Source organism: Gossypium hirsutum, chromosome A09 (assembly GCF_007990345.1).
Source record: "Gossypium hirsutum isolate 1008001.06 chromosome A09, Gossypium_hirsutum_v2.1, whole genome shotgun sequence".
NCBI classification, from domain to species: domain Eukaryota; kingdom Viridiplantae; phylum Streptophyta; class Magnoliopsida; order Malvales; family Malvaceae; genus Gossypium; species Gossypium hirsutum.
In genome coordinates, this window is record NC_053432.1 from 48,410,523 (window position 1) to 48,435,949 (window position 25,427).

A 25,427-nucleotide genomic window follows, 5' to 3' on the forward strand; every position below is an offset into this window, starting at 1 on the left:
ATCACTGCTGCGTCGACCCAAGTTTGACCTCTACTGTGCTGGAACTTCTGTTCTCCTCTTGAGAGCCCTCTTGTGTCCACCTTGGTGTCAACCTTTGACCAAGAATAAAAGGTTAAAGATACCAACTACTTGGAAATAAAGAAAAAAATTACATTAATTACACCAAAAAGTCCCCAAAGTTTTTTCGTATGATTATAGTTTCAATATTATGTATGGTATATATAGGGCATTATTTACCAATATCCAAAAAGCTTGAAATCCAGACCGCGTAACGACCCCACCTGGCCCCCTAATTATACTCGAATCTGTGACCGTATCACGACCGCCAACTGGGACCTTCACTTTAACTTCGACCTCTGATCGTATCAAGCCATGTCGCCCCCAAAACCTGATTTCCTCATGATGGATTTCTTAGGTGATGGTCCTATCTCGCCATGACATTGAAATGTATGTATACTAAGGCACGTTATCACATCCCAACCCCCAAATTTTATATGTATTTTATAAAGTTAAAACAAAAAAAAATTATATTATTTAAATCTTAAAAATTCTAAAGTTATAGCCGCAAAGTATATTATAAAAAATTATTTGCATGTTATAAAAGTGCTATAAAATACTCATTTATAAAAAAAATGACCAAAAAATAATATACTTATTTATAGAAAAATATTATAATTTTTTCATAGCTTATTTCTAAAGTTATGATAAAAAATTATATTAATAAAAGTTATTGGACATTTTATAAATTTTTTAAATGTTATACATTATGAATTTTATATTATTTTAAACTTATTTTGTGTATAATAAAAAGGGATATAACTAAGTATAAGTTTTTCTTCAAATTGAGTTTGTTTAAGTTTTTATAATTAAAACTGTGAAGTCAAATATTATGTGATAAATGCTAGTTATTTAATCGTGAGGATATGATACCATTTAAGATAATAGAACTAGACATAAATACAAGAAACAGCTCACAAACTTTTTAATTTGAGATATTCAAAGCTTTGTAATGTGATTGGGAGGACATTTGTTATTCTATAAATAATTTCACATATTAACAACATCATCTTGATATAACATTAAAAAAAAAGGATGGATTATACTAGCATTTTGCATAGTTTATAACTTCATTCATAGATGAACTTAGGGCGATCCATACTTTAAAGAATACATGAAAGAAAGAGATCTTGATAATACTGATTCTACAAATTCAAATGATGAACTCAATTAAAAATCAAAGGATAATGATAAAGAGTATATGTTAAACGTTAAAGAGGAAATAACCTAACAAAAATAAAATGCTAGAGCAATTAGATAAAATTGAATGTGATGTAACCATATTATCAACTACCTTCTTGAATTAATATATTGCATATGATGATTTTATTTTATCTTTTGTTACTTATTTAGAAAAATTTTAATGTATTGATAATTTATTATAATAATTAATATTTAAAAAAATATAAATAATGTAACTATGTAATTACAATTTGTATTATTAAACATGACATTAAAAATAATGATGTAATTACACTCTGTCAGCCAAACATGTCTAGAGAATTACAATTCATTGTAATTATAAGAAGGGTAAAGTACACCAATAGTCACTTAACTTTGATTTCAATAACAAAACAATCACTCAATTTTCAACTTAGTCACCCAACTTTCAAAAAATAAAAAATCAATCACTAATATTATTGAAAAATTATAAATCAGTCACTCACTAACATTTTTCATTACAGGTCTAACAGGATAGATGACATGACCAATTAACTTGCCACGTTGGACATGAGGAACAGAATAGTCTTCTTCTTCTCCTCTCCTTCTTCAACTAACCATCAAAAGTAAAAAATTACCAAACAAAACCTATGGCATTTTTAAGGTAACTAATAATTGCCACTGCCATAGCCACTATCGTTGCTCTGCCTGCTGCCTTTGTTTTTTCTTCTTCTTCTTTCTCCTCCTCCTCATCCTCTTCTCACAATTCTTCTCATTTCCCCAAGCAACAACTTAATTTCTTTTTCATTTACACTCAATAGTCCTTTCTATTTAATCCCCATTATTTTTCTCTTCTTTTTTTGATTTTTGATTTTTCATTTTAATTTCCCTCCCTTCCCAGACCTTATTAATCAGTAAAATTGAAAAAAAAAAAACAGAAACCCAACCAGCCGTTGTCAATAGTGGTGAAAGTGAAACCTGAATTCTAAAATCAATCCCTTCTTTCTTTTTCTTTTTTTTTGTGTTCTATATATAGAATAATGTTATTTGGTAGAGTTTAATTTTGAAGTTGAAGTTTTGGGTTTTATTAAGAAAAAACTGGAAAAGTTTTTGAGTTGGCAAAACCAAAGCAAACTCCACTTCTACTTACTTTCTCCATTTCTTTAAAAACTGTAAACTTTAGAGGAAACTCAAGCAAGAAGATTCAACAATGAGACAATCTCTCCAATTATTGTCAGACAATCTCTCCAATTATTGTCTTCCTTGTAAGTCTATGACTTCTGGTAAAAATATCGGTTACTTCTCTTTTTGTATAAGTTTGGTCTGTATATGTATTTTTTTTAATGTTTATTATCTAACAACAAAAGTTCTCAATTCATTGGAAATGGCTAAAATAATGAAATGAAGATGGGATCTACAAATTTTCTTTTATTAGAAAAATAAAATTGAATGTTTGTTGTAGCCATTGCTAGAGGTATTGTCTTCTGTTTCATTTCCGGTAATGATCAGTATCTAAGAGTGAGGGATTAGACGTCATCTCCATCTCTTCTCCTACTCTTCTTCTTCTTCTATTGCCCAATTAGAGTTCTTATATTGGGTTGTTTAAACGACAACATAAACTCCAACATGCCAATTTAATGTTAAGTCAATTTGTTATTACGTCCGTAACGAAAAATGATTACTAAAACTAATTTATTATTTTTTAAAAGTTACGTGATTGAGTTGAAAGTTGAATGATTGTTAGGGTACTTAAACCTAACTGAAAAATATAATTACTACCCTAATAATTACATTTTCATCCAATAGTTATATGATGTCTAAATATACCTTAAAAATTTTTCTTAATGAAACAAAACACAACATAAATACAACATAAATATAACATAAATATAATCTGAGTCTAGTTTTACTTAGGCCAAGAGTAATATTCAAGTAAAGCCCTTCTAATAATGACTAAGATTTAAACTTGATCCAAATGCTTTGAGAAAAAATCCATGTTCACTTCTTTCAATCATTTGTTGGTAAAATATTTATATTTTATATTATAAAATATTTATAAATTGTAATATATATTTATTTTTGATATATTAATATAAATGTTTTAATAATATATTAAGAATATTATTTAAATTTTAAAATCATTATGGTTAAAATTTATTACTAAAATAAATTTGTAATATTAAATAATTTAATAAAATAATAAATTGAATTAATTATATTATTAAATACAAATAATAAATACGTATGTATAGTAATATTGAACATTATAATATTTTATTTTAATATTTTTAAAAAATAATATTAAATATTTATTATTAATATAATAATATTAGGTTGAATTCAATTTTTATATAAAAATAAAATTATGAATAAATAAAGTCTTTTCCAAAAAAATCAACCTATACTTTTCAAAAAAATAACTTCATTTATAAGAAAAAAATTCGCTTATATTCTATTACTATGTAAGTCATTTTTCATTTACCAAATTATTTCCTATAAAACAAACATAAAAAATTGCAAAGAAAAAAAAATATTTTTCATAAGTTATTTTCCACACACCTTAAATTCAAACATATTTTTCATTAATTTAGAAATAAAATATTTATTTTGTATTATAAAAATTTAAAAAGTAATTAAAAGTAAAATTTAATTTTAAATAATTACAATTTATTAACCATTACCCTAAAACCAAAGCAAACCAAATGCAATAAAAGCCAAATAGATATCATGATAAGAACTACAATATCTGTACTCAACAAATATATAGTCTTCATAATTGTAAAATTTTGCACTTAATCCCTAAGATATTATCTGCTTTGTAAAATTTAGAATCTGGTTGTTGAAGTGTTGAATCGATCACATCATCAGCTTTCAGTTTGACCAACTTGTTCTAGTCAATTGAATAAATTATTAAAAGAATAAAATAGAAAAAGTTGAATTCATTGATCCAATCTGTTATTTCACATTAATACTCCGACTAATTCCCAATCTAGTCTGGTTTTGAAAACAGGGCATAATAGGCACCTCACATGCTTAAATCTCTACATGTATATCATAATTGATCATCAAAGTTTTTCAATATGAGATAGAAGAGTTGCAACAACTATTTGCACCATAGAAGAAAAACTCCAATCCGTATTTCTACATCTAGATCAGTTATACATATTGACAGAAAACAGGAATAAAGATTCCATTCATAATAACCAAAATTAGAAACTTTGATGAACATATATCATAGCAGTTAGCATGAGTTAAGTTTAGAACTTACTGCAACAAGGACTAGTATCAATGCCAGTCTACTATTCCACCAAAGGTTGTGGAGCCAACCCCTTCCCATACTTCGCCATAGCCAACTTCCTCGCTGTCCACGCCTTCCATGTCACAGTCCCACCACCCACTACCATTTGCATCTGCCACCATGGTAACAAAACATTCAAATTTCTTACTTTTACTATCAAACAACAACCAAAGCTTACGCCTTTTTCATCATTTTGAAGTATTTTCACCGTTTTCTTTTTCTTTTTTTCAAATTCTGTTAGGCATAAATTAAGTCCGAATAGTATAGGTATAAGAGATGACTAACTGAACAGAAATTTGAGAAATTAGAGCATTAACTATTACTTACAGTGATTATAATGGGGCTTTGGTTTCTTGTTGCTTGTAGAACACTCCTTTCTTCCACTTTTCTTTATGTTTTGTGGATCATCATCACCTTCCTCTCCCAGGACTAGAAAAGACTTCCGTGTTCTTCTTTGTTCATCTACTCCTGATAATCCACACAAAGTCAACCAAAATTTTATAACTCCTTATGTAAATCAAATTCCAAACAGTTAACAGTTATGTCAAATTCATCAAATTTCCTATATGGCAATAAGAGATGTTGCAAGCAGGGTGTAACTGAGTGGTGCTGAGCTCTAGCTATAAGAAGTGGAGCTCAAATTTGACTCAGAATTCGAGGCTCAGATACTTTATTCCAACTCCTCAAAATTCAAACTTGATTTGGGATAAATTTGAACTAGTTATTTATTTAATAAATAAGGAGCTAGATTCTCGTACTTGACTTTAAGTTCAAGTATTTGTGCTTCAACTCGAATTTGATATAAAACTTTCAAAAAATAATTTCGAAGCTACTCAAATCAAGTATCAAAATACTCATTCAGTTGCTCAAACTACTCAATCTTGAGTCAGTAGAATTAGAAAAAATTTCAAGTTGGAAATTGAATAACTTGCAAACATACTTACAACCAAACTGAAAACAGAAATCTATGAAGGTTGATAACTCATCATCACATATTTCCACTTGATTCGAACTCTTTATTTTCCTTAAAATATTTTGTCCAACATTTTTATTAAACACATATTCAAACGTTCATATACATATGAAAAACTTCAAAGAAATGAATCATACTCAAGTGAAAACACATGTAGATATCTAACACCAACCTTCGAGTCTAAATGATAAAATTAACACATCATTTTTAAGTGACATCTGAAGCTAATTAACACATCTTTTTTTATTACTTGCAACCTATTCTTTGCAAATGTAAAGCATAGTTTTTCATATTAAGGTTTCTCGCTAAAAAAAACAAGAAAAAGTAGAACACACAGCATTGAATACCTTCAAACGGATTCCGTCTTTTTCTTGAATTTTCTTCTTCGCCAACAACGCTTGAACTTAATACAGTATCTATTTTCTCAGAGTTATCTTGCTTGAACTGCTCAAAAACAACTTTATTAAGACCATCAATTTTCTCTTCTTTCTTCCTTTCGTTCTGCTTGTCAATAGATTTCCCTTCATTTGAAGATAATAGCGATGAAAAAGGCCTTGATTTCTCCTACCAAAATTTGGGGTATTGTTATAAAATTCAAAAGAAACAAAAACCATTTTCTGGGTAACTAAAATGGTGAAAAAATACCTGAACAGTTTTGGGAATACCAGAATTTCTGGGTAGCTTTTGATTTAGAAAATCTGATAATGATATAAGCTTCTTCGAATCTTTGCAACGCAAATCTTTCTGTACTTCCTTGGAACTAAATTCGTAAACAATTTTTTACCCCCCAAAACAAACAGAAAATTAGAATGGAACTCTAAAAACGAAAGAGAGAAGAGAGATAGGATTGATTCGAGTTTTGCTTACGAATGGGTACGACGTGAGAGAAACGATGAAGCAATAGAATACTGTCCAAAACCCCTAGTCGGAGTTTGCTTTGAATTCATTCTTCTTTTTCCCCTACTATTGTGCTTCAATTTTTTATTTTTATTTAATTTGATCTGTATGTTTTTTCGATTTTCTCTTTCTGGGTTTTGGCGCCAAATGTTTTTGAAATTTTCAAGTTGTTTCTGCACTCGCGGTAAAAACACTAGTAGAAGGAGTTAGAAATAATAACCACTGTTTCAACAAAGTTTACTATTCAACCTAATTAAATCCAATTATTTAATTAAAATATGCTGTTTTTAGGATGTTCAGAATTAACCGATCGAATCATTCTAATTCGGTTAATCAATTTAATTTGGTCGGAAGTCAATTAACATTTTTTAGAATTTTACTTAACGGTTAATTCCGTTTGAAATTGAATAATTAATCAAATTAACCGAACTTAATAATATTAGGCTATTACTAATTTGGTTAACTGAAATATTTCGTTCGATTAATTTTTTAAAAAATTTTGGTTTAATTAACAATTAAAGAATTAAAAAATTTTATTAATACTAATTCAGTTCAGTTAATCATTTGAACACCCCTAACTGTCCTTATACTTTTATTACAATTTTAAAACATTAAAAAAATATTTAAAAATTATAATTTAATCATTTAATACTTTCTGTTAAATTTTACTTACTGACGCCGGAATTTGTCGAATGCCCCCCATGTTAAATAACCAAAAATTAAAAAAGTTTTAGTAGCTTTGGAAAAAAAATAATGCTCTCAACTTTGCAAAATTCCGATAACAATGGGTAGGGAGTCGCTCACCCCGACAATGATCGAAATACCAAAAAAGTAAGGTTTAAAGTGAACAGTGTTGAGGAAGACACTTCTATGGCTGTGGATCACGAACCACAACCAAGTATGACATGGAAAGAAAAATTGTTGGGGGGCCATGGTGCTGCTTCTGAATCTGTTCGTGATGGGCCTTCTGCAGATAATGAGAATGAATTCGAACTACTTGAAGGGGACGTCAATATGTCAATCATTGATGGGATTCCTGCTATCGATTTTTTGGATCGTGTAAAGGAAATCTTCTTCAAAGAAATGGAGTTGACTATCATTGTTAAGCTTCTAGGACGAAATATCGGTTACAACGCACTTTATAATTGAATCATTTTCCTTTGGAATCCTGCAAATTCTATTAAGATAATGTATATTGCTAATGGATATTTTTTGGTGAAATTTCAGGATCCTAATGACTATAACAGAATTTTATCTCAGGGTCCGTGGACAGTTTATGGTCAGTATCTGACCGTACAACCATGGACTAAACATTTCAGCCCCTTGCAACCTTACCCGAGTGTTGTGATAGCGTGGATACGATTGCCTAATCTCCTGGGATATCTTTATAAACGGAAGATCATCGAAGCCATCGGGGGCCTCATTGGGAAGGTGGTTAAACTGGATGTGCAGACTGACAATCAGATGAGGGGTCGGTTTGCTAGGTTAGCTGTGTATCTTAATCTTAATAGACCTTTGGTTTCGCAGGTCCTTGTTGACAGAATTGCTCAATGTGTTGAATACGAAGCCCTCCTGACCGTGTGCTTCGCTTGTGGTAAGTATGGTCACGTAAAGGAGATGTGTAATTCGGCTGTGTCAAGCCAAAACCTCACGGGACTAGCGAACAAGACAGACAAACCTCATGCCGATCTAACGACCGTGGCGGAGTACTCTACTTCGGTGGACAGCATAGATGGGGAAAAATCAATTTCTGTTAACAGAGAGAAGGGCCCAGAATTTAGGCTGTGGATGTTGGAAGAGAATAAGGCTTCACGGCGAGGAAAGAGAGATTCCACGACGGCGATTTCAGTGAGGCAAGCTAAATACCCATCTGGGTCTAGATTCGCGACGCTATTAGTGGGAGAAGACTCAATCACGAAATCTGGGCAGTATTTGATCATGGAATTGAGACAGGATTCAAACATTAAATCTGGACAGTCAGCTGAAGGATTTTTAGGGATTTCTTTAAATGGTGTTTCAGCTGCAAATTTAAAGAAATTAGACTCCAATGGCATTAAAGAAGTCAATAATTATTTTATGGCTACAGGCCAAAGGAAAAGCAAGAGTTTGAGTCTTTCTAAATAACCCGATTTGAAGGAATTATTGGGAAATAATGTGAATAACATTATGGGCCAAAAATCCAAAGTTTCTTTGGACAAAAATTTAGGAAAAAGGCCTATGGGGTCAGAGGGTGACGTGGGTAAAAATGGGGCAACTTTTGATAATTTCTCTAATCCTAACTTATGCACTTCTGAAATTGCAGGTTCAAAACAGCAGAATTTATTTAAAAATGTTTCTGTAGGAGATGCTATTAACCAGAACAAGTTGGACGCTAAAATGCAGGAGAACAATGAAGCTGGAGTTTTGGAAAAAATTAAATCACATTACAACCTTGTTTTTTATGAATCTGAGGGTTTTATAGTACCTAAATCGGAAAACACTCTCGATCCAGGTAAGCACTCTACTGTTAGTTTCAATAAAAATATTAATTCTATGCAGCAGGATAATTCAGAAACAAAGTCTATGGAATTTCTGGAATTGGGTCAGAATTCAAAGCCTAATGGTCCCAAAAAGAGAAGAAATAGTGGCAGAGAAAGTGGTAGTCAAAATACTAAAAAGACTTATTTCGCCCTACGAGATAGAGGGAATTGTTTTAAATCTTCTAGAAACACGCATGTTCCTCTAGCTGAGTCTATGGTGGCAATGGCGGAGCTTTTATCTCCTCAAGTTCTAGGCGTGAATTCGAATATCGAGGTTGATGGTGCAAACTCAAAATCAGATTGCAACATCGATCCTGAAAATCAAGTATGATACCCTTTTTATTAATTTTTTTAAAAATGAATATCACTATCTTTTAATGAAATTGTCAGGGTTGTGCAAACATTAAATTCCCTAGAATTTTTTGGGAATATAACACGAAGTATAAACCAGATATTGTTAGCTTGCTCGAACCGAGAGTTAGTGTTACAAGGCTGACAACATTATAGCTACGTTAGGATTTCAGTTTTCCCACTGTGTGGAGGCAATTGGCTTTTCAGGGGGTATTTGGTTAGGATGGTGGGATTCTGTTCGACTCGAAGTAATTCGTAGCCATCCGTAATTCATTTTGTCTCGAGTTTGGCACTTGTCTACATCGCATCCAGTTTTTATTGCTTTTGTCTATGGTAGCCCTAATAGACAGAGGTGCCAACTTCTTTGGAGTGAGTTGAAGAACTCTATACCTCGTGGTCAGAGCCTTTGGATTTCTATTGGTGATTTTAATGCAATCTTATCCTCTTCTTAGAAATCCAGAGGCCTTTTAAGGGGAAGGAGGTGTCCGCATTTTGGTGACTTTATTACTTTTGTTGAACTCCATGACTTAGGGTTTAGAGGACCTCCCTTTACTTGGCATAGGGGGTTTCTGTTTGAAAGGTTAGATCGTGCTCTGGGAAATGAAGCCTGGTTACGAAATTTTCCTGATTGCATGGTTACTCATCTCCCAAAGATTAAATCAGATCATCGTCCTCTTCTTTTGGTTCTAAATCCAAGTCATTCGCTTCCTCGGGGGAGGCCTTTTAGATTTTTACCTGGTTAGGTTGAACATCCTGATTTTGAGGGCTTCCTTAAAGAAAAATGGGACTTTTCCGGAAATATAGCTGAGACCCTTGGAAAATTCACTCATGAACTCAAGGATTGGAATTAACATGTCTATGGGCACATTACCACTCGTAAAAGAGATCTCTTCAAAAGAATTGCTAACATACAAAGAGAAAGGGATTTATCTAGCTCCATTCATCTAAACCATGTCGATTTGTCTCTCCGTCAAGAGATTGAGGATGTTCGTCACCATGAAGAGCTTCTTTGGAAACAAAAGGCAAGGTGTGACTGGTTAAATCTAGGGGACCGGAATACAAAATTTTTCCATACTCGTACTTTGCAGAGAAGGAAAAACAATCGCATTACCGCTATCCGAAATGCTAAAGGGAATTGGATTTATGATCCGGAGGATATTGAGGATGAGGCAAATGAGTTTTTTTAGAAACTGTAAAGGGAAATTCCAGCTACTTTGGGAAATTTGCCTTCTAGTGGCTTCCCACAACTTGATCCAGTGGACATTAGTTTCTTGGGGAGATTGGTTTCAGATACAAAGATCAAGGAGGCAATGTTTGATATGGCGCCTCTTAAAGCTCAAGGCAGTGATAGCTTTCATGCCCTCTTCTTTTAGAAGCATTGGGACATTCTAGGGGAGGCGGTTTGTGACTGGGTTCGTAAGGTCTTTGAAGGAAATTCTATTGATTTTGATTTGAATAACACTTTGATCGTTCTTATCCCGAAGATCCAGAATCCGAAAACCTTCAGTCAATTCCGGCCTATCAGCCTTTGTTCGGTACTTTACAAGTTGACGATAAAGATAATCGCGAATAGATTTAAACATATTTTCCCTAAAATTATTTCTCATGAGCAGTGTAACCTTGATCTCTTTCGGACTTGGTTATCTAAAGATGTGATTCAGGCCATTAAGGGCGTCCCACCTCCTCAGCATTCTGAAGGTCCTAATAAAATCTCTTGAAGCCATACTTCGTCTGGGGACTTCTCTATTAAATCTGCTTATAAAGCACTTAATGAGGGGGACTAGAACCCGAGAGATGAGAAATGAAAGATTGTGCGGAAGAGCCCTGGACCTCAGCATGTTCGCATTTTCATTTGGACTGTTTTACAGGGAAGAATTCTTAGCAATGCCGAAAGAGTCAGGAGAGGATTTTCTGATGATCCCTCTTGTCTTATTTGTGGACATCACTCAGAAGATTCCTTACATATTTTACGTGATTGTCCTGCTGCTAAGGATATTTGGGCTCAGGTTAATCAAGGTAAGTATATTTCTAATTTTTTTTCAATTCCCACTCAAGACTGGATTCTTCTTAATTTACAGGTAAATAGGTTGATCTATGCGGGAAGAGCTAATTGGGCTTGTTTATTTGGTCTTCTATATTTGGGCTCAGGTTAATCAAGGTAAGTATATTTCTATTTTTTTTTCAATTCCCACTCAAGACTGGATTCTTCTTAATTTATAGGTAAATAGGTTGATCCATGCGGGAGGAGCTAATTGGGCTTGTTTATTTGGTCTTCTTATGTGGCATATTTAGAAAAACTGCAGCTTATACATCTTTCAAGGCAAACCGTGAAGCTCTAATGAAATTGTTCAATGATTCGTTAGCTGGGCGATTCAACTTCACTCTGGTCCTCAGGAAGTCCCTTTCGCCTGTCTTAGATAATTTTCTGAAACACGCCTCACTGAAGAGCGAGTTTTTCTCAACACCGACGGAGCTGTGCAACTTGATACTGGACTTGCTGCAACTAGGGGCATTGTTCGTGATAAAAAGGGTAATTGGATTGCTGACTTTCATAGATTTATCGGTAAATGCTCAGTTTTTGATGCCGAGATTTGGGGCATTTTAGATGGACTCAAACTTGTTCAAAGACGAGGACATGATCAAGTTATCATTCTTTCTGATTGTTTGGAAGTTGTTAAAGCCATTATTGGAAGTTCATATACATCTTCTAACTCTGCTCTAGTCAGGCGTATTCATACCATTTTATCTCAAGAAACTCAATGGATTCTAAGATTCATCCCAAGGGAACAAAATCAAGTTGTGGATTGTCTAGCTAAGCAAGCGTTGATTGAAAAAGCCAATATGCAAGTGTTTGATGTCCCTCCTAAGTGGTCTCACGGTTTTATTGATCGAGACAAGCTTATGAGTGATACACTCACTCAATCCTTGTTTTTGTAATATTCTAAGTTTTTATTTTCTCACAAAAAAAACCAAAATTTCAATTTTCTTTTATTTGTGAATATCGAATTCAATTTTATGCTAATATTTATTAAATTTTGAATTATTACTAGTTTCTATTCGATTTAATTTCACATTTTCAATTTCCGAGTTCCTCAACTTGGATCAATTTTGGTCTTTGGCACATTAATTTCAAATTTTATAGGGACACGAAATTTAATTTATTGTGTAATTTAATATATGAATTTTGATTTTGATAAATTATGGTTTAGATGTATACTTGAAATTTTAATTTTGATTTAATTATACATATTTAAGGAAAAATACATTAAATTATTTTTATATTAGATAAATATAATTATTTGTGTATGCAAGATATAAACATAAACTGATGTAATATCAATAATTGTATTAATAATTTATGATAATTAGATCAAATTAAAATTTCATATATAAAATTGTACAAATTCAAAATTCATAACCAAAGATTACATCTTGGTACCTTAACAATTCTTAATCTAATTCCTTTGTCTTCTTTTTCTTGAATGATGAATAGATGAGAAGAGAGATTATGAGACCAAAGAAAAAGAATTGAATGATTTGAAAACTGAGTAGAAATTTGAAGTTTAAAAGATGTAAGAAGAAAAAAACAAAAAGCCTAATGGTGGAATAGATGAGAAAATGAAAACCTTAAATGAGAGATTTTTGGGTAAGAGTTGTACAGTTAATTAATTTATTATGCTGATTGATTCCAATAAGATAATTTTATTAGTATAATGGAAAATTCAAAAGAGAAAGTCATATTGCATTTATTTTAAATAAAATTAGTTTTTTATCTTGATTATATGTATAAATTAAAATATATTTAATTATTTTTTACATTTTTAAATGAAGTTTTAGAAACTTTTATCAAAATTCAAATTTTTACTTGAAATAAATTTTATTGATATTTTTGCTTAAATAAAATACAATAAAAATATATTTAATTTGTATATATGTTTAATTAATACATTGTAATGTGTGTTGTTAACATATTTTAACCACTTTTAAAATTTTTTATGTTAATTTTTTTTTGTAATTTTTTGGTAAAATAAATCTTCATCAGGTGGGACTCATGATTATACCTTAAAAAATTCTCTCAGAAAAAAAATTTTGTCCTATCAAATTAAACTATAATTACAAATGAATTATTATTGATGTAGAATTAATACACTAATAGCATAAACTTGTCAATTTTGACTCAAAATTTGAAAGTTTGACTCAATTAACCTAATTTTATTATAAGAAGTTAACAATTTGAATTTCATCCAACTCAAACTCGAAATAATTAAAATAAGTAACTCAAAGTGACCCAAACTAAATTAAATAAATGTTTTAAAAAATTAATAAAAATAATACCTATAAATTAAATTATTATTTTGTTTTAATTATAACTTGTAAATGTAATTATCATTGTTTATGATAATACCATATGATATTGATAGCAAATTCCAAAAACAATAAATACTTAACAGAAGTTGATTAAGTTTTAGCTCAATTGGCATCGACATTGTTGTTAGTGCAAGAGAACGTGGATTCAAGTGCGCTGAAGTTATCTAAGGTTGGTAAGGGGTTATGGATAGTTCTGGACATTGAATCAAAAAAAGCATATATTATAAGAACATATGATGAGATTAATGTTAAAAAAATAAATATTTAACAGGAAATTATATTTTATATATTTATTCCCAAGTAAAATTAATAAAGTGAAGAGAAATTATCAAAATGCAATACAAAATTCCAAAATTATTTATATATTTCAAAATCTCCAAACTTTTTATTTTGATTTTATTTTACTATAAAAAATTGAAATTTTATTTTGATTTTAATTTTGATTCTAATTTATGTAAAAATTCTAAAGAGATTTTTGACAATTTTTTTATATGTGTTTTAAATTCTAAAAATCTGATTGATTTTCTTCTTATCCCACAAATTATTAACAAATTTTTAATTAAAAATAATGTAATTAACGAATAACATCAAAACTTGAGATTAAAAATATTATTAACAATAGAATATTTATAGCGAACATTTAATGTAAATAAAAATAATTATTTTTTTCTATTAAAAAAGTTTTACTTTTTATGGTTTTATATACCATGGATTAATTAATTTAAATTGATAATAATTTATTATATTTTATTTCAAACTTATTTAGGATAATTATTAATTTTATAATAAATTTAACCAATTAAATAATTACTAACTTTGACTTAATTTTATTTTAAAACTAAAAAATTAAACTTTATCGACTTTAAGAGCTTGTTTGGTTTGGTGTATTGGCTAAGCCAATACACCCCTAATCGGTGGGGCCCACCTAATACCAATCTAAGACGCCGTTTGGTTGAGCGTATTCCTAATACGCGTCTATCCCCTTACTTCCCTAATCGGTGAAAAACACCGATTTCTACTCCCCCCCTTATTCTCAGATTAGATGACCCTACCCTAAACCTTCCCTCTTTTACCCCTAATCGATCCCCTCTGTTTCTCTTCCGTTTCCCACCTTCATCCGAATTGCTTCCTTGTTTCATTACTTTTTCCCAGTATTATTTTCTTCCCTTTTCTGCCGATTTGCTCCCCCGATTATTTTCTTTTCTATTTCGGCCGATTTGCTCACAGTTTCTGCCGATTTGCGTCATCGGTTAGTCTATGTTTCGCGATAGATTAATATCCTTTGCTATTGTAGATGAAAACCAATACTTTCGAGGTAAATATGATCTATTGTTTTTATCTAATCGGTTTCCCCTTTTGCTTTTTTCAGGTTCTTCATTGTGCCCCGATTTGCTAATAGGTTAGTTTTAGCCAAATTTATTCCGTTTGTATTGCATGTTGAATTGAAATGTGTTTTCTGTTGTTGGTTAGGCTTAAGAAATGCATGCCGTTCGAAGTTGTTCTCTCTTCTCTGCTAATCTTCGATTTCTGTTTGTTCTGTTGTAATTTTCGAGTCCTTTTCTGATCTTCAAAACCGCGAATGAGATTTCTTCCAATGTTTGTTTGTTTAAGTGCCTGAACTGAGTAGCAAAAATAGGTAAGATCATTGAGTTCTTTTGGTCCTCTGAAAGTAGCAAAAATAGGTAAGAATGCTGCTCAAGTTTTGTCAATTTGATTTGCCTTTTGCATCTTGCTCACTCTTGATGCTCTATAAGGAAAAGAAAGAGACGGAAAATGGGAGTCAAAGTAAATGGAAATTGTATTGAGAAATTGTGGTGGTAGAGACTAAAGAGAGTATTAGTGGTTATAAGAAGGTGGGGAACTGAAAGAGCGTCAATACTGAGGAAAGGCTTAAAACTTGATATGCAAGTGATTATAGGTATAGACCATAAATCCATGAGATAAATTGAGCTTCTAAATATATCCGTACAACAGAAAACCCTAATAGAACCTTAAAGCAATATCCATTATTCATCCTTGTTGGAAGAGATTGTCTTTAGAGTTAAATTGCATATACCCCTCCTTCCTTGAGTCAAAATAGATGACCTTCCCAATGAACAGAGATTATGTCATTGATCTAGAATTAAAAAGCTCATCACCAAGTTATTTCAATCCATCAACTTATTGCAATCACTAAAACACTTGTAAGGTGTGTAATGGAAAAAACATAAGGCTCAAAGATGTCCGATGAAATAATTTAGTGTTAGAATTTGCAATTTGTGTATCCAAGGCTTGTTCATTTGTTTTCTGTGTCATAATCATGTTTAAGGTGTCATGTATTTATTATAAGTTTTGACATTTTAAAAATAAGTGGTGTTATATTGATTTTGATATGCTTTTGTGCTTGTGTAATATTGTATTTTAGCTATTTTTCTTGTGTCTGTTTAGTAACAATATTATCTCTACTTTTGCCCATAAATTTTGTCGTAGTCTGGTTTTATTTTGTGAAACTTTTTGATGTTGAACAAAAGTTTCCAAATCTTTATTGAATTAAATTAAATTATCATTCATCTAACTAAATTACTTCCGACTCATTCAGACAATAATAGTGCCTCAAATCCTCTTTTGTTTGTTTGTTCTGTTGTAATTTGGTCATCTGAAAGTAGCAAAAATAGGTAAGATGAAAATGTTAGATGATAACGAATGTTCAAAACAATTTATAATGTTAAGAATATTGAATTTCATGCTGAGTGCAGATCAGTGAAACTAGAAGCTGTTAGATGCAATTTGTGTAGTCTGGCTTTGGGGTTTAGGGGTGAAGATACTGATACTGGTACTTAGAGGTCTTTCATGTATTCCATTTTTTCTAAATAGTTAATTAGGATGAACAGAAATATGATTTTTTTAAGATTTTAAACATTTTGGAATTTGACAGCTTGTTATTGATTGAATAGGATGTTTGATATGAGTAAGAATTTCTATTTTCTTTTTGTGTTTTAATCTATGAATTTGGGCAAAATATGAATTTGAGTCATATGTATATAACTACTTTGTTGTAAATTACGAATAAAATTTGATATTTTCAGCCTTTGATAAACAGAAAAGCTAGTAATATCACAAGATTTTGTTGGTTTGTTCTGGACATTGTTTTGATAGTCTGCTGGAAAATGTTATTTTAGTTTGTTAGTGAGTATAAGATGAAACTGTTGTGGAAGATGAAATGTTATTTTAGTCTGCTGGACCTTGTTCTTGATTTGTTAGTCAATAGAATTTGTTATTTTAGTTCTTTTGGACCTTGTCTGCTGGAAAATTTTGATTTGTTCTTGATTGGGACGAGTATAGGATTTGAAGAGCATGTGTTTTGAACATAGGCCATGATAATACAAAGGAAAAAGTCAGCCATTAAAACAAGCAAGTAATTACTTTCAGTTTCAAATAGCATTCAAAATAGGCTTTCCTCATTTGCTTTCAAAAAAATGCTGATGTTATTGAAAAAACTTGTAAAAGCAAGTAATTAATTTGTTTAAAATACCTTACCTTTCAAGCATCACTTTTCATGCCCTTCATGATGTTTTAGGGTGAAAGTTTGTAATCTATTTACCAAAGCTAAATTATAATTATATCTTTCTTTATATGACATTTCACCGACCAAAGTAAGCTAATTTAATGTGATTAATTGCTCTCTTTTTATTATGGTTTACGTCACTATCGCTCAAACCATATTAATTTCGTACACTTTTGTCTCTAATTTTTTTTACATTGGTATTTAAATTATTTATCGATTACTATTTTTAGTCAAATAATTTAACGAGTTTAAAAAATAAATAATCCATCCGATTATTATTTTTATTCATATTTAACAATCTTAAGATTTGCTTACCTAGTTTATTACTTGTATAATATTTGTCATGAGAGCAATTTTAAGTTAAAATTGTCACTTAATCCAATTTAACAAAGTAAAAGGATTAAATTTTTAAAATTATAAATAAATAAATTAAAATTTAAATGTGTAAAAAATATAGAGACGAAAGAATAATTAAACCAAAAATGGGGCTTGTGACCTAATCTATCAAAAAAAAATTCTTCATGCGGCAAAGGTTGTTATTATTTAAAATAGTACAGGTAATTTATTATAAATTTGATGTTTAATTAAATTATAAATATTATGATACTAATAATGAGAACATTATTAATAACATAAATATAATTGTAATTATTATAATTTTTATCTTTAATATTAATAATTTGAAATTAATAATAAACATGAAACCTGTTTGTTAAGTATTAATGTTGATATAATTATTATAATTTTTATCTTTAATATTAATGTTGATATAATTTTATGTGGAGAGAATTATATTTTTATATTAATTAATAAAAATTATCATATATATCTAAAATATACGTAAAATTAAAAGATTATACATACACCAACAATGTTTTTTAGGGTAAATAACATTAAACCAACAATTATACATACACCAACAATGTTTTTTAGGGTAAATAACATTAAACCAACAATTATACATACACCAGCAATGTTTTTTAGGGACAATAACATTAAACCAACAAGTAATTTTAGGTCAATTATACATACACCAACAATTAATTTTAGGTCAATTATACATGCTTTATAATTTCTTTATTGTTTGGGTGATTCATAAAGAAATGAAATTAAAGTTGCAACGATATCATTTAGTATCAACTATTTTGCTTCGTGTGTTCTAAATTTGTATTGTTTATTTTTATTTTATAATGTGTAATTGCAACTTCAATTCATTGATAGTGTGTGTTATAATTTTAATATGTTGCAGTAATGGCTCGTCTGCCTTTAATTGCACAAAGTGTGAGGCGTAAAAGAATTGGTCTTGCTTTGACATTATGGTTGGAAATCTGTAGAATTGCGATTTGGTTCTTGTTTAGAATGGGTGCCAGCCTTAGCCTACAGACTTATCAACCAAGGATTAGGTCCTACACCTTAGATTTTTATGCAAAACGGGATTATGTGAAGAGGCTTGTATATGCTAGTGACGAGACTTGTATTGAACAAGTTAGGATGAATAGAACTGCCTTTTGTAAACTATGTGAGATGTTAGAATCGATAGGGGGATTGAAGTCGTCAAGGTTCATGCTTGTTGATGAGCAAGTAGCAATGTTTTTACATATCATCTCCCATCACCTGAAAAATCGAGTTATCAAGCATCACTTTAGAAGGTCCGGGGAAACTGTAAGCAGAGCATTTCATAGTGTTTTAGATGCTGTCATACGCTTACAAGATGTCTTATTTAAAAAGCCGGAGCCAATTACAGCCGACTCTTCTGACACAAGGTGGAAATGGTTTAAGGTAGTAGACTGAGTTTTAGATATAGCTTGTACAACATTTAGTTGACTTAGATTTAAATTAGTATTCTAACACAAGGTTTTATATCATGTGATATAGAATTGCTTAGGTGCTCTTGATGGAACCCACATAAAGATTAGGGTGCCAACAGCTGATAAACCTAGATATCGAACCCGAAAAGGTGACATAGCAACAAATATGCTAGGTGTTTGTACACCTGATATGCAATTTGTTTATGTTCTTCCTGGTTGGGAAGGTTCAGTTGCCGATGGACGGGTGCTCCGAGATGCCATCAGTAGAAGACATGGACTTAAAGTTCCTCATGGTACAGTGTATACTTAGAGGAATTTGAATTACTCATTAAGATCAAACTTTGTTTGCTGAATTAATCATTTTTTAAAAAATTATTTTTTAGGTTGTTATTATCTAGTTGATGCTGGATACACAAATTGTGAGGGATTTATTGCACCATTTAGAGGATAGCGATATCATCTGAACGAGTGGCGTCAGGGTTATCAGCCAAGTTCTCCGCAAGAGTTTTTTAATATGAAACATGCCTCAGCACGTAATGTCATTGAAAGATGCTTTGGCTTATTAAAACTTAGATGGGGAATACTTAGGAGTCCATCGTTTTATCCTGTAAGGGTGCACAATAGAATTATTATTGCATGTTGTTTGCTCCATAATTTTATTCGAACCCATATGAGTATTGATCCCATTGAAGCGGAGGTGGGAGAAGGATTACCTACTAATGTGGTGGATGACGATGAACCGAATATCACAAATATTCATCCATCGGATGCTTGGGCAACTTGGAGGATGGAACTAGCCAACCAAATGTTCGATGAATGGCAAGCATCTAGAAATTAGTTAGGTTTAGGGACAAATTCAGTTTGAATTGATTTGTTGATGTTTTTTTATGTATAAACTTTGTGAAACTTTGGTGGTCTTTATGAAACTTTATGAAACTTTGTTGAATTATAATGTAATTATCTTTTCATTAAGCATGTGTTATAAATTTAAATTTAGTATTGAACTACCGATATAATATTATAAACTGTTCACCCAACAATTAAATGATATTCAAAATAGTAAATAATGTTAATTTGTTTTTTTTTTAAGAACAATATGTCAGGTGTTCCACCAACGGGTGCTTCTTCTCAAGCTTCTCGAGGAAGCAAAAGAAAATGGGTTCCAGAAGAGGATGCAGCCTTGGTTTCTTGCATGGTGGATTTGCACAATGTAGGAACATTTAATGCTGATACCGGGTTCAAAGCCGGTTATTTGAACGAGCTAGAGAAAATGCTAGAAAAGGCTTTACCAAGAGCAATGTTGAAGGCGAAACCAAATATTGAATCTCGGATTAGGTGCCTAAAAAGGGAATGGTCAGTCGTCTACGACATGCTTAATGGCCAAAACAACAGTGGTTTTGGTTGGGACGAGCATAGGCAGCTCGTTGTTGCTGAAGATGGAGTTTGGGAATCCTATGTAAAGGTAAAATGTATTTCAAGTATTTATTTGTTTTTTTACAAAACTTATAACTAATATGATTTCCTCATTTTTTTTAGAGTCACAAAGAAGCCTCTCAGTTCAGACATCGTTCTTTCCCTTACTACAACCAGCTTACTGCCATATACGCAAGAGATCGGGCGACTGGGAAAGACGCTCAAACAGCTGCTGATGTTCTTGAAGAAATACATGCTGAGGATGATCGTACTACAGATATGAATGAAGAGAGAAACACATTCTATGACTGCGAAGCTGACGTCTCTTTAGACGACATGGATGTTTCCGGTATGGATCCGCGAGGAGATAGAGATCAAGGGGGTTCCTCATCTTCAAACAAGAGAAAAAAGAAATATGATGCTCGTGATAATGTGTATGCTTCATTTGAGGAGGCTGCCACCTTGTTGGGGGAAAAATCCAGGCCGTTGGCGATCAAATCAGTAGGACTATGGCCTCCGAGGTGGTAGTTCAGCAGAAGTCTGAAGAAAAGATGGAAGAGAAAGCTTCAAATTTATATTCAGCCTTATGGTCAATTGAAGGTTTAACCGACGATCAGCGGTATGATGCTTTGAGTAAAATTCTCGATCATCCAACTCAAATGATCGTTTTCTTCAGTTTACCTTCTGTTGCCCGATTGGAATGGGTCAGAAGATTTCTTTCTCACCATTAAATATCAATGTTCAAACTTTTTGATGTTGTAAAACTTTTGAACATATTGATTATGATGTACAATTTCATTTTCATCTAACTTTTTCTTAGTATAAGTTAATTATGTTTATGCAGAATATAATTTTCAAGTTATATATTTAATAATAATTATGTTAATTTATATCTTACAGTATCATATATTATGATTTGAGTAAATTAATATAAGAATATTAATTATTAAGAATTTCATTAAATTATATAGTTTAATTAAAATATATTTAATAATAATTATGTTAATTTATATTTTACAGTATCATATATTATGATTTGAGTAAATTAATATAAGAATATTAATTATTAAGAATTTCATTAAATTATATAGTTTAATTAAAATATATTTAATAATAATTATGTTAATTTATATTTTACAGTATCATATATTATGATTTGAGTAAATTAATATAAGAATATTAATTATTAAGAATTTTTTTAAATTATATAGTTTAATTAAAATATATTTAATAATAATTATGTTAATTTATATTTTACAGTATCATATATTATGATTTCAGTAAATTAATATAAGAATATTATCCAATTAAGAATTTCATTAAATTATATATTTTAATTAAAATATATTTAATAATAATTATGTTAATTTATATTTTACAGTATCATATATTATGATTTTCAGTAAATTAATATAAGAATATTATCCAATTAAGAATTTCATTAAATTATATATTTTAATTAAAATATATTTAATAATAATTATGTTAATTTATATTTTACAGTATCATATATTATGATTTCAGTAAATTAATATAAGAATATTAATTATTAAGAATTTTATTAAATTATATATTTTAATTAAAATATATTTAATAATAATTATGTTTAAATATGATTAAATTATTTATTATTGATAATAAAAATCTTATTATAATTTAAATAACAATAACAATAATCATTTACCAAAACAAATTTCTGCTAAGGGTATTCTAGTCATTTTAGTTTTTTCTATTATGCTATTACACCTCTATTCCATTCAACCAAACACAAGATTACTATTACGCCTCTATTCCATTACATTCAACCAAACAGTGGATTAGCTATTACACCTCTAATCCAATACACCTCTAATCCCAATACACCTCTAATCCAATACGCCTCTAATCCAATACAGCGAACCAAACGTGCCCTAATAGTTAAACATAAATTATGCAAGTAACTTGATTTTAAACTTATCCATTCAACATAATCCTTGTATTAAATTAAAATTGAATTACCAAACATGAAATGATCATAACTCAATATAACCCGAACCTAAAATGATCCGATGAGAATTACTCATGCACCACGATGTCATTATATTTATACATATTCAATTGAATCAAATGATTGTTTGATTAATTGTATAATTCTATTAGTTCGATCAATGTTCATTGTATAATTCATTAAATTGAATCAATGATTATACAATTAATGTCATAATAATTCTATTACGTTAGTATCTAAAGGAGCGTATAGTTTATCAATATTCTTAAATTGATCAAAATTTTAAAATTAAACATTGTGGTCCAAAGTTTTGATATATTTCACTACATGATCATAAATTTCAAATATGTATACTCAATGTTGTGTTTACATGCACAAATTTAATTGGATCAATGATTGTAAGGTTAATTATAGGGTTAAATATAAAATTAGTATATGAACTTATCTGTTTCTCTCAGATTGGTACTTATAGGTTTTTTGTCCCAGATTGGTACCTGAACTTTTTCCATGAACTAAATCGGTACTTGAGCCTAATGTCGTTATGTCCAAGACAAATGGTAGAATAAAACTATGACATGTGGCATAAATGATGTCATAATCTAAAAAAAAATAAAAATATTTTAAAAAATATTTCCATTTTTTTTTATTTTTTCCTTCTTTTCTCGTTTCCCTTTTTCTTTTATTCTTTGTACTTTTTCTTCTTCCTCATTATCCAACATAATCCCATTCTGATTTTGCATTTTAATTTCTTTTTCATGTTTTTCCTTCGGTCCTAACAATTTTAACTCCAAATCCAAAATTGCACAAAAATATAAAGTATTCAAAACTATTATTTGGGTTTGATTTCTAGGAATTTCAAAACTTAGTTTTGGGTTTGAATATCGTATACAAATTGAAAAATCAAGCAATTTTAAGCCCAGCACCCTGTTCTCTCACAAGCTATTACTTCTTCTTTCTTTCGGCCCGATTTCTCTTCATCTTCCTCAATTGTTTCCTCCTAGTTCCAGATGTTATTTCCCTAATTGTTATATAAATTCCTTAATGTTCATGGCATTTCACTCGCCCCAATCCAAGTTTAAATCTCAAATTGATTTTAGTTGAGAACTTAAGTATGACCAAGAAAGAGGAGGCTCCGAAACAAAAAATGAAGAGTTTGAATGCCAAGTTCCATGGACTAAAACAAGATATAGGACACACAAGGAAGAATAAAGATGCATAAGAGATGAACAAAGAAAAATAGGAGAAAGGTTGGAAGATGTTAGACGCCAATACGATGAACTCAGACTGGAAATAAAAACCACCTCGCTTCAAAATTAGAAAAGAAAGTGCAAATGCTTATGAACAAACCAAACCAAACTAAATTTTCACTAATAATATAAGGTTGGAGCTTCGTATTAAATGAAATAAAAAAATTTTTAAAGAAAAATGTTGGATTTTAGATTTCAACATCAAAATCATATGGAAACTTTGAATTTTTTTTACACAGACAAAGACCCACCACTGGAAAATCTATTGCATGGACCCAAATCATACGAAAATGGATCTAGAAAACTATAATATCAATCACTAGAATAACATTTCTTCTTTATGCTTTTTAAATACCAAAATGTTTTCTTTGCCAAATATTTCTGAGAATAAAAATAAAAAGGACAAGAGAAAGATAAAATCAAAGCCAAAATAAAAAATTCATGTCGAGATTTGTAGCACCCCAAACCCGACTTAGACGTGATGGCTGAATCCGGAGATGTCATAGAGAATGGGTTTAGAAACCGGAGTCGTTATGTAAAATCATCTCAGTTTATTAACTCATATACTTTATAACCATTTTCGAAAACATTAATTAGTTGGTTTATTTGCCAAAACTTATTTTACAGTGGAAGTTTAACAAACCCGTTTCATTTTAGAAATTTGATTCGTGTTTTTAGAAAAACCTCTTTTTGCGTAAAAATTACCGTTTTCATAAAATATTTTACCAATGCATGCAAATTATCAACAATCCAAAAGTCAACTGTTAGAAATCATAAAGTCCAAAGAGTCTCAGAAATTTCAAACTCTCGAATGAAAACCAAATCATAAATAAAACCATAATTTGCCAAGTTTAAATTGTTTATGGTTGAGTGGTCACCGCTAAGTCTCCGTCGCTCCGATCCGCCTAAGTCTGTAGATTACCTGAACAGAGCAGACAAACAGATGTGAGTTTTCATAAACTCAGTGTGTAACCCAACATAATTAAGCATGCAAACATATAGATACAGAATCGGGCTCATGCCCTTTTCAGATGTAGTAAACAAAATCAGATATACAGATCAAATATACAGAATCCTACCCCCATCCTCTACACACCAATTCCGACCATCCTAACACACCATGTGAGGTTAAAAACACCTACCCATCCCTACACACCATATCGTACCATTACGACACATGTCAGTTAATGTGCAGCCAAGCTGCCAGAATATAGGTGATGATCGCCATACAGAACACTTCCTCCATAAATATCCAAACCTAGCCCAAATCAGATACAGAAAACAGATACAAAATTAACAAATAAAAATGCTCAACATGTTTATATACAGATATCAGATATATAGATTACAGAATAGGAGATAGTAGTATCCTACTCAGAGCATACTAACAGAATATCAAATCACACAAAACTAGGGTTTGGTTAGCCCTTACAGACCCTACGGCAGGCCTATAGTCGCTTGAAATGGCCCATACGACCCTGGGAAAAATTTTAAAATAATGGGCCCACACGCCCGGGTGGCCAACAGGTCCAGATTGGCCTTACCCGTGTGGCTCACACGACCTAGCCCAAAAACCCACATGCCCGTGTTGCCCACAGCCCAACTTGGCCTAGGCCATATGGCTCACACGGCCACTCTTCAGCCATCACACGGCCGTGTCTCATGCATGGCCTCACCTTCGTCAGATACACGGCCTATCACACGAGTGACCATACGCCCGTATGAAGTCGATAGAACAGTTTTTTAGCTTTCGCCAAAGCTCGATTTTTCATGATTCGGGTACACACCTGATACAATTTCGATG

At 30.9% G+C, this 25,427-nt stretch overlaps 1 protein-coding gene and 1 long non-coding RNA gene across 2 annotated transcripts; one reads left to right on the forward strand and one right to left on the reverse strand.

The window, feature by feature from the left end:
* Positions 1-4,248: 4,248 nt before the first annotated feature.
* Positions 4,249-6,488, reverse strand: LOC107917551 (uncharacterized). The gene is made up of 5 exons (XM_016846879.2): positions 6,357-6,488; positions 6,135-6,249; positions 5,837-6,053; positions 4,844-4,984; positions 4,249-4,628 (listed from the first exon to the last, which is right to left on the reverse strand). The coding sequence occupies exons 1-5, from the start codon at positions 6,434-6,436 to the stop codon at positions 4,504-4,506; spliced, it is 678 nt and encodes a 225-aa protein (XP_016702368.1). The 5' UTR covers positions 6,437-6,488; the 3' UTR covers positions 4,249-4,503.
* A 12,389-nt stretch (positions 6,489-18,877) lies between these two features.
* Positions 18,878-19,412, forward strand: LOC121206637 (uncharacterized). Its single transcript, XR_005901719.1, has 3 exons — positions 18,878-18,947; positions 19,044-19,269; positions 19,360-19,412. It is a non-coding gene; the product is annotated as an uncharacterized lncRNA (long non-coding RNA).
* The last annotated feature ends 6,015 nt before the right edge of the window (positions 19,413-25,427 follow it).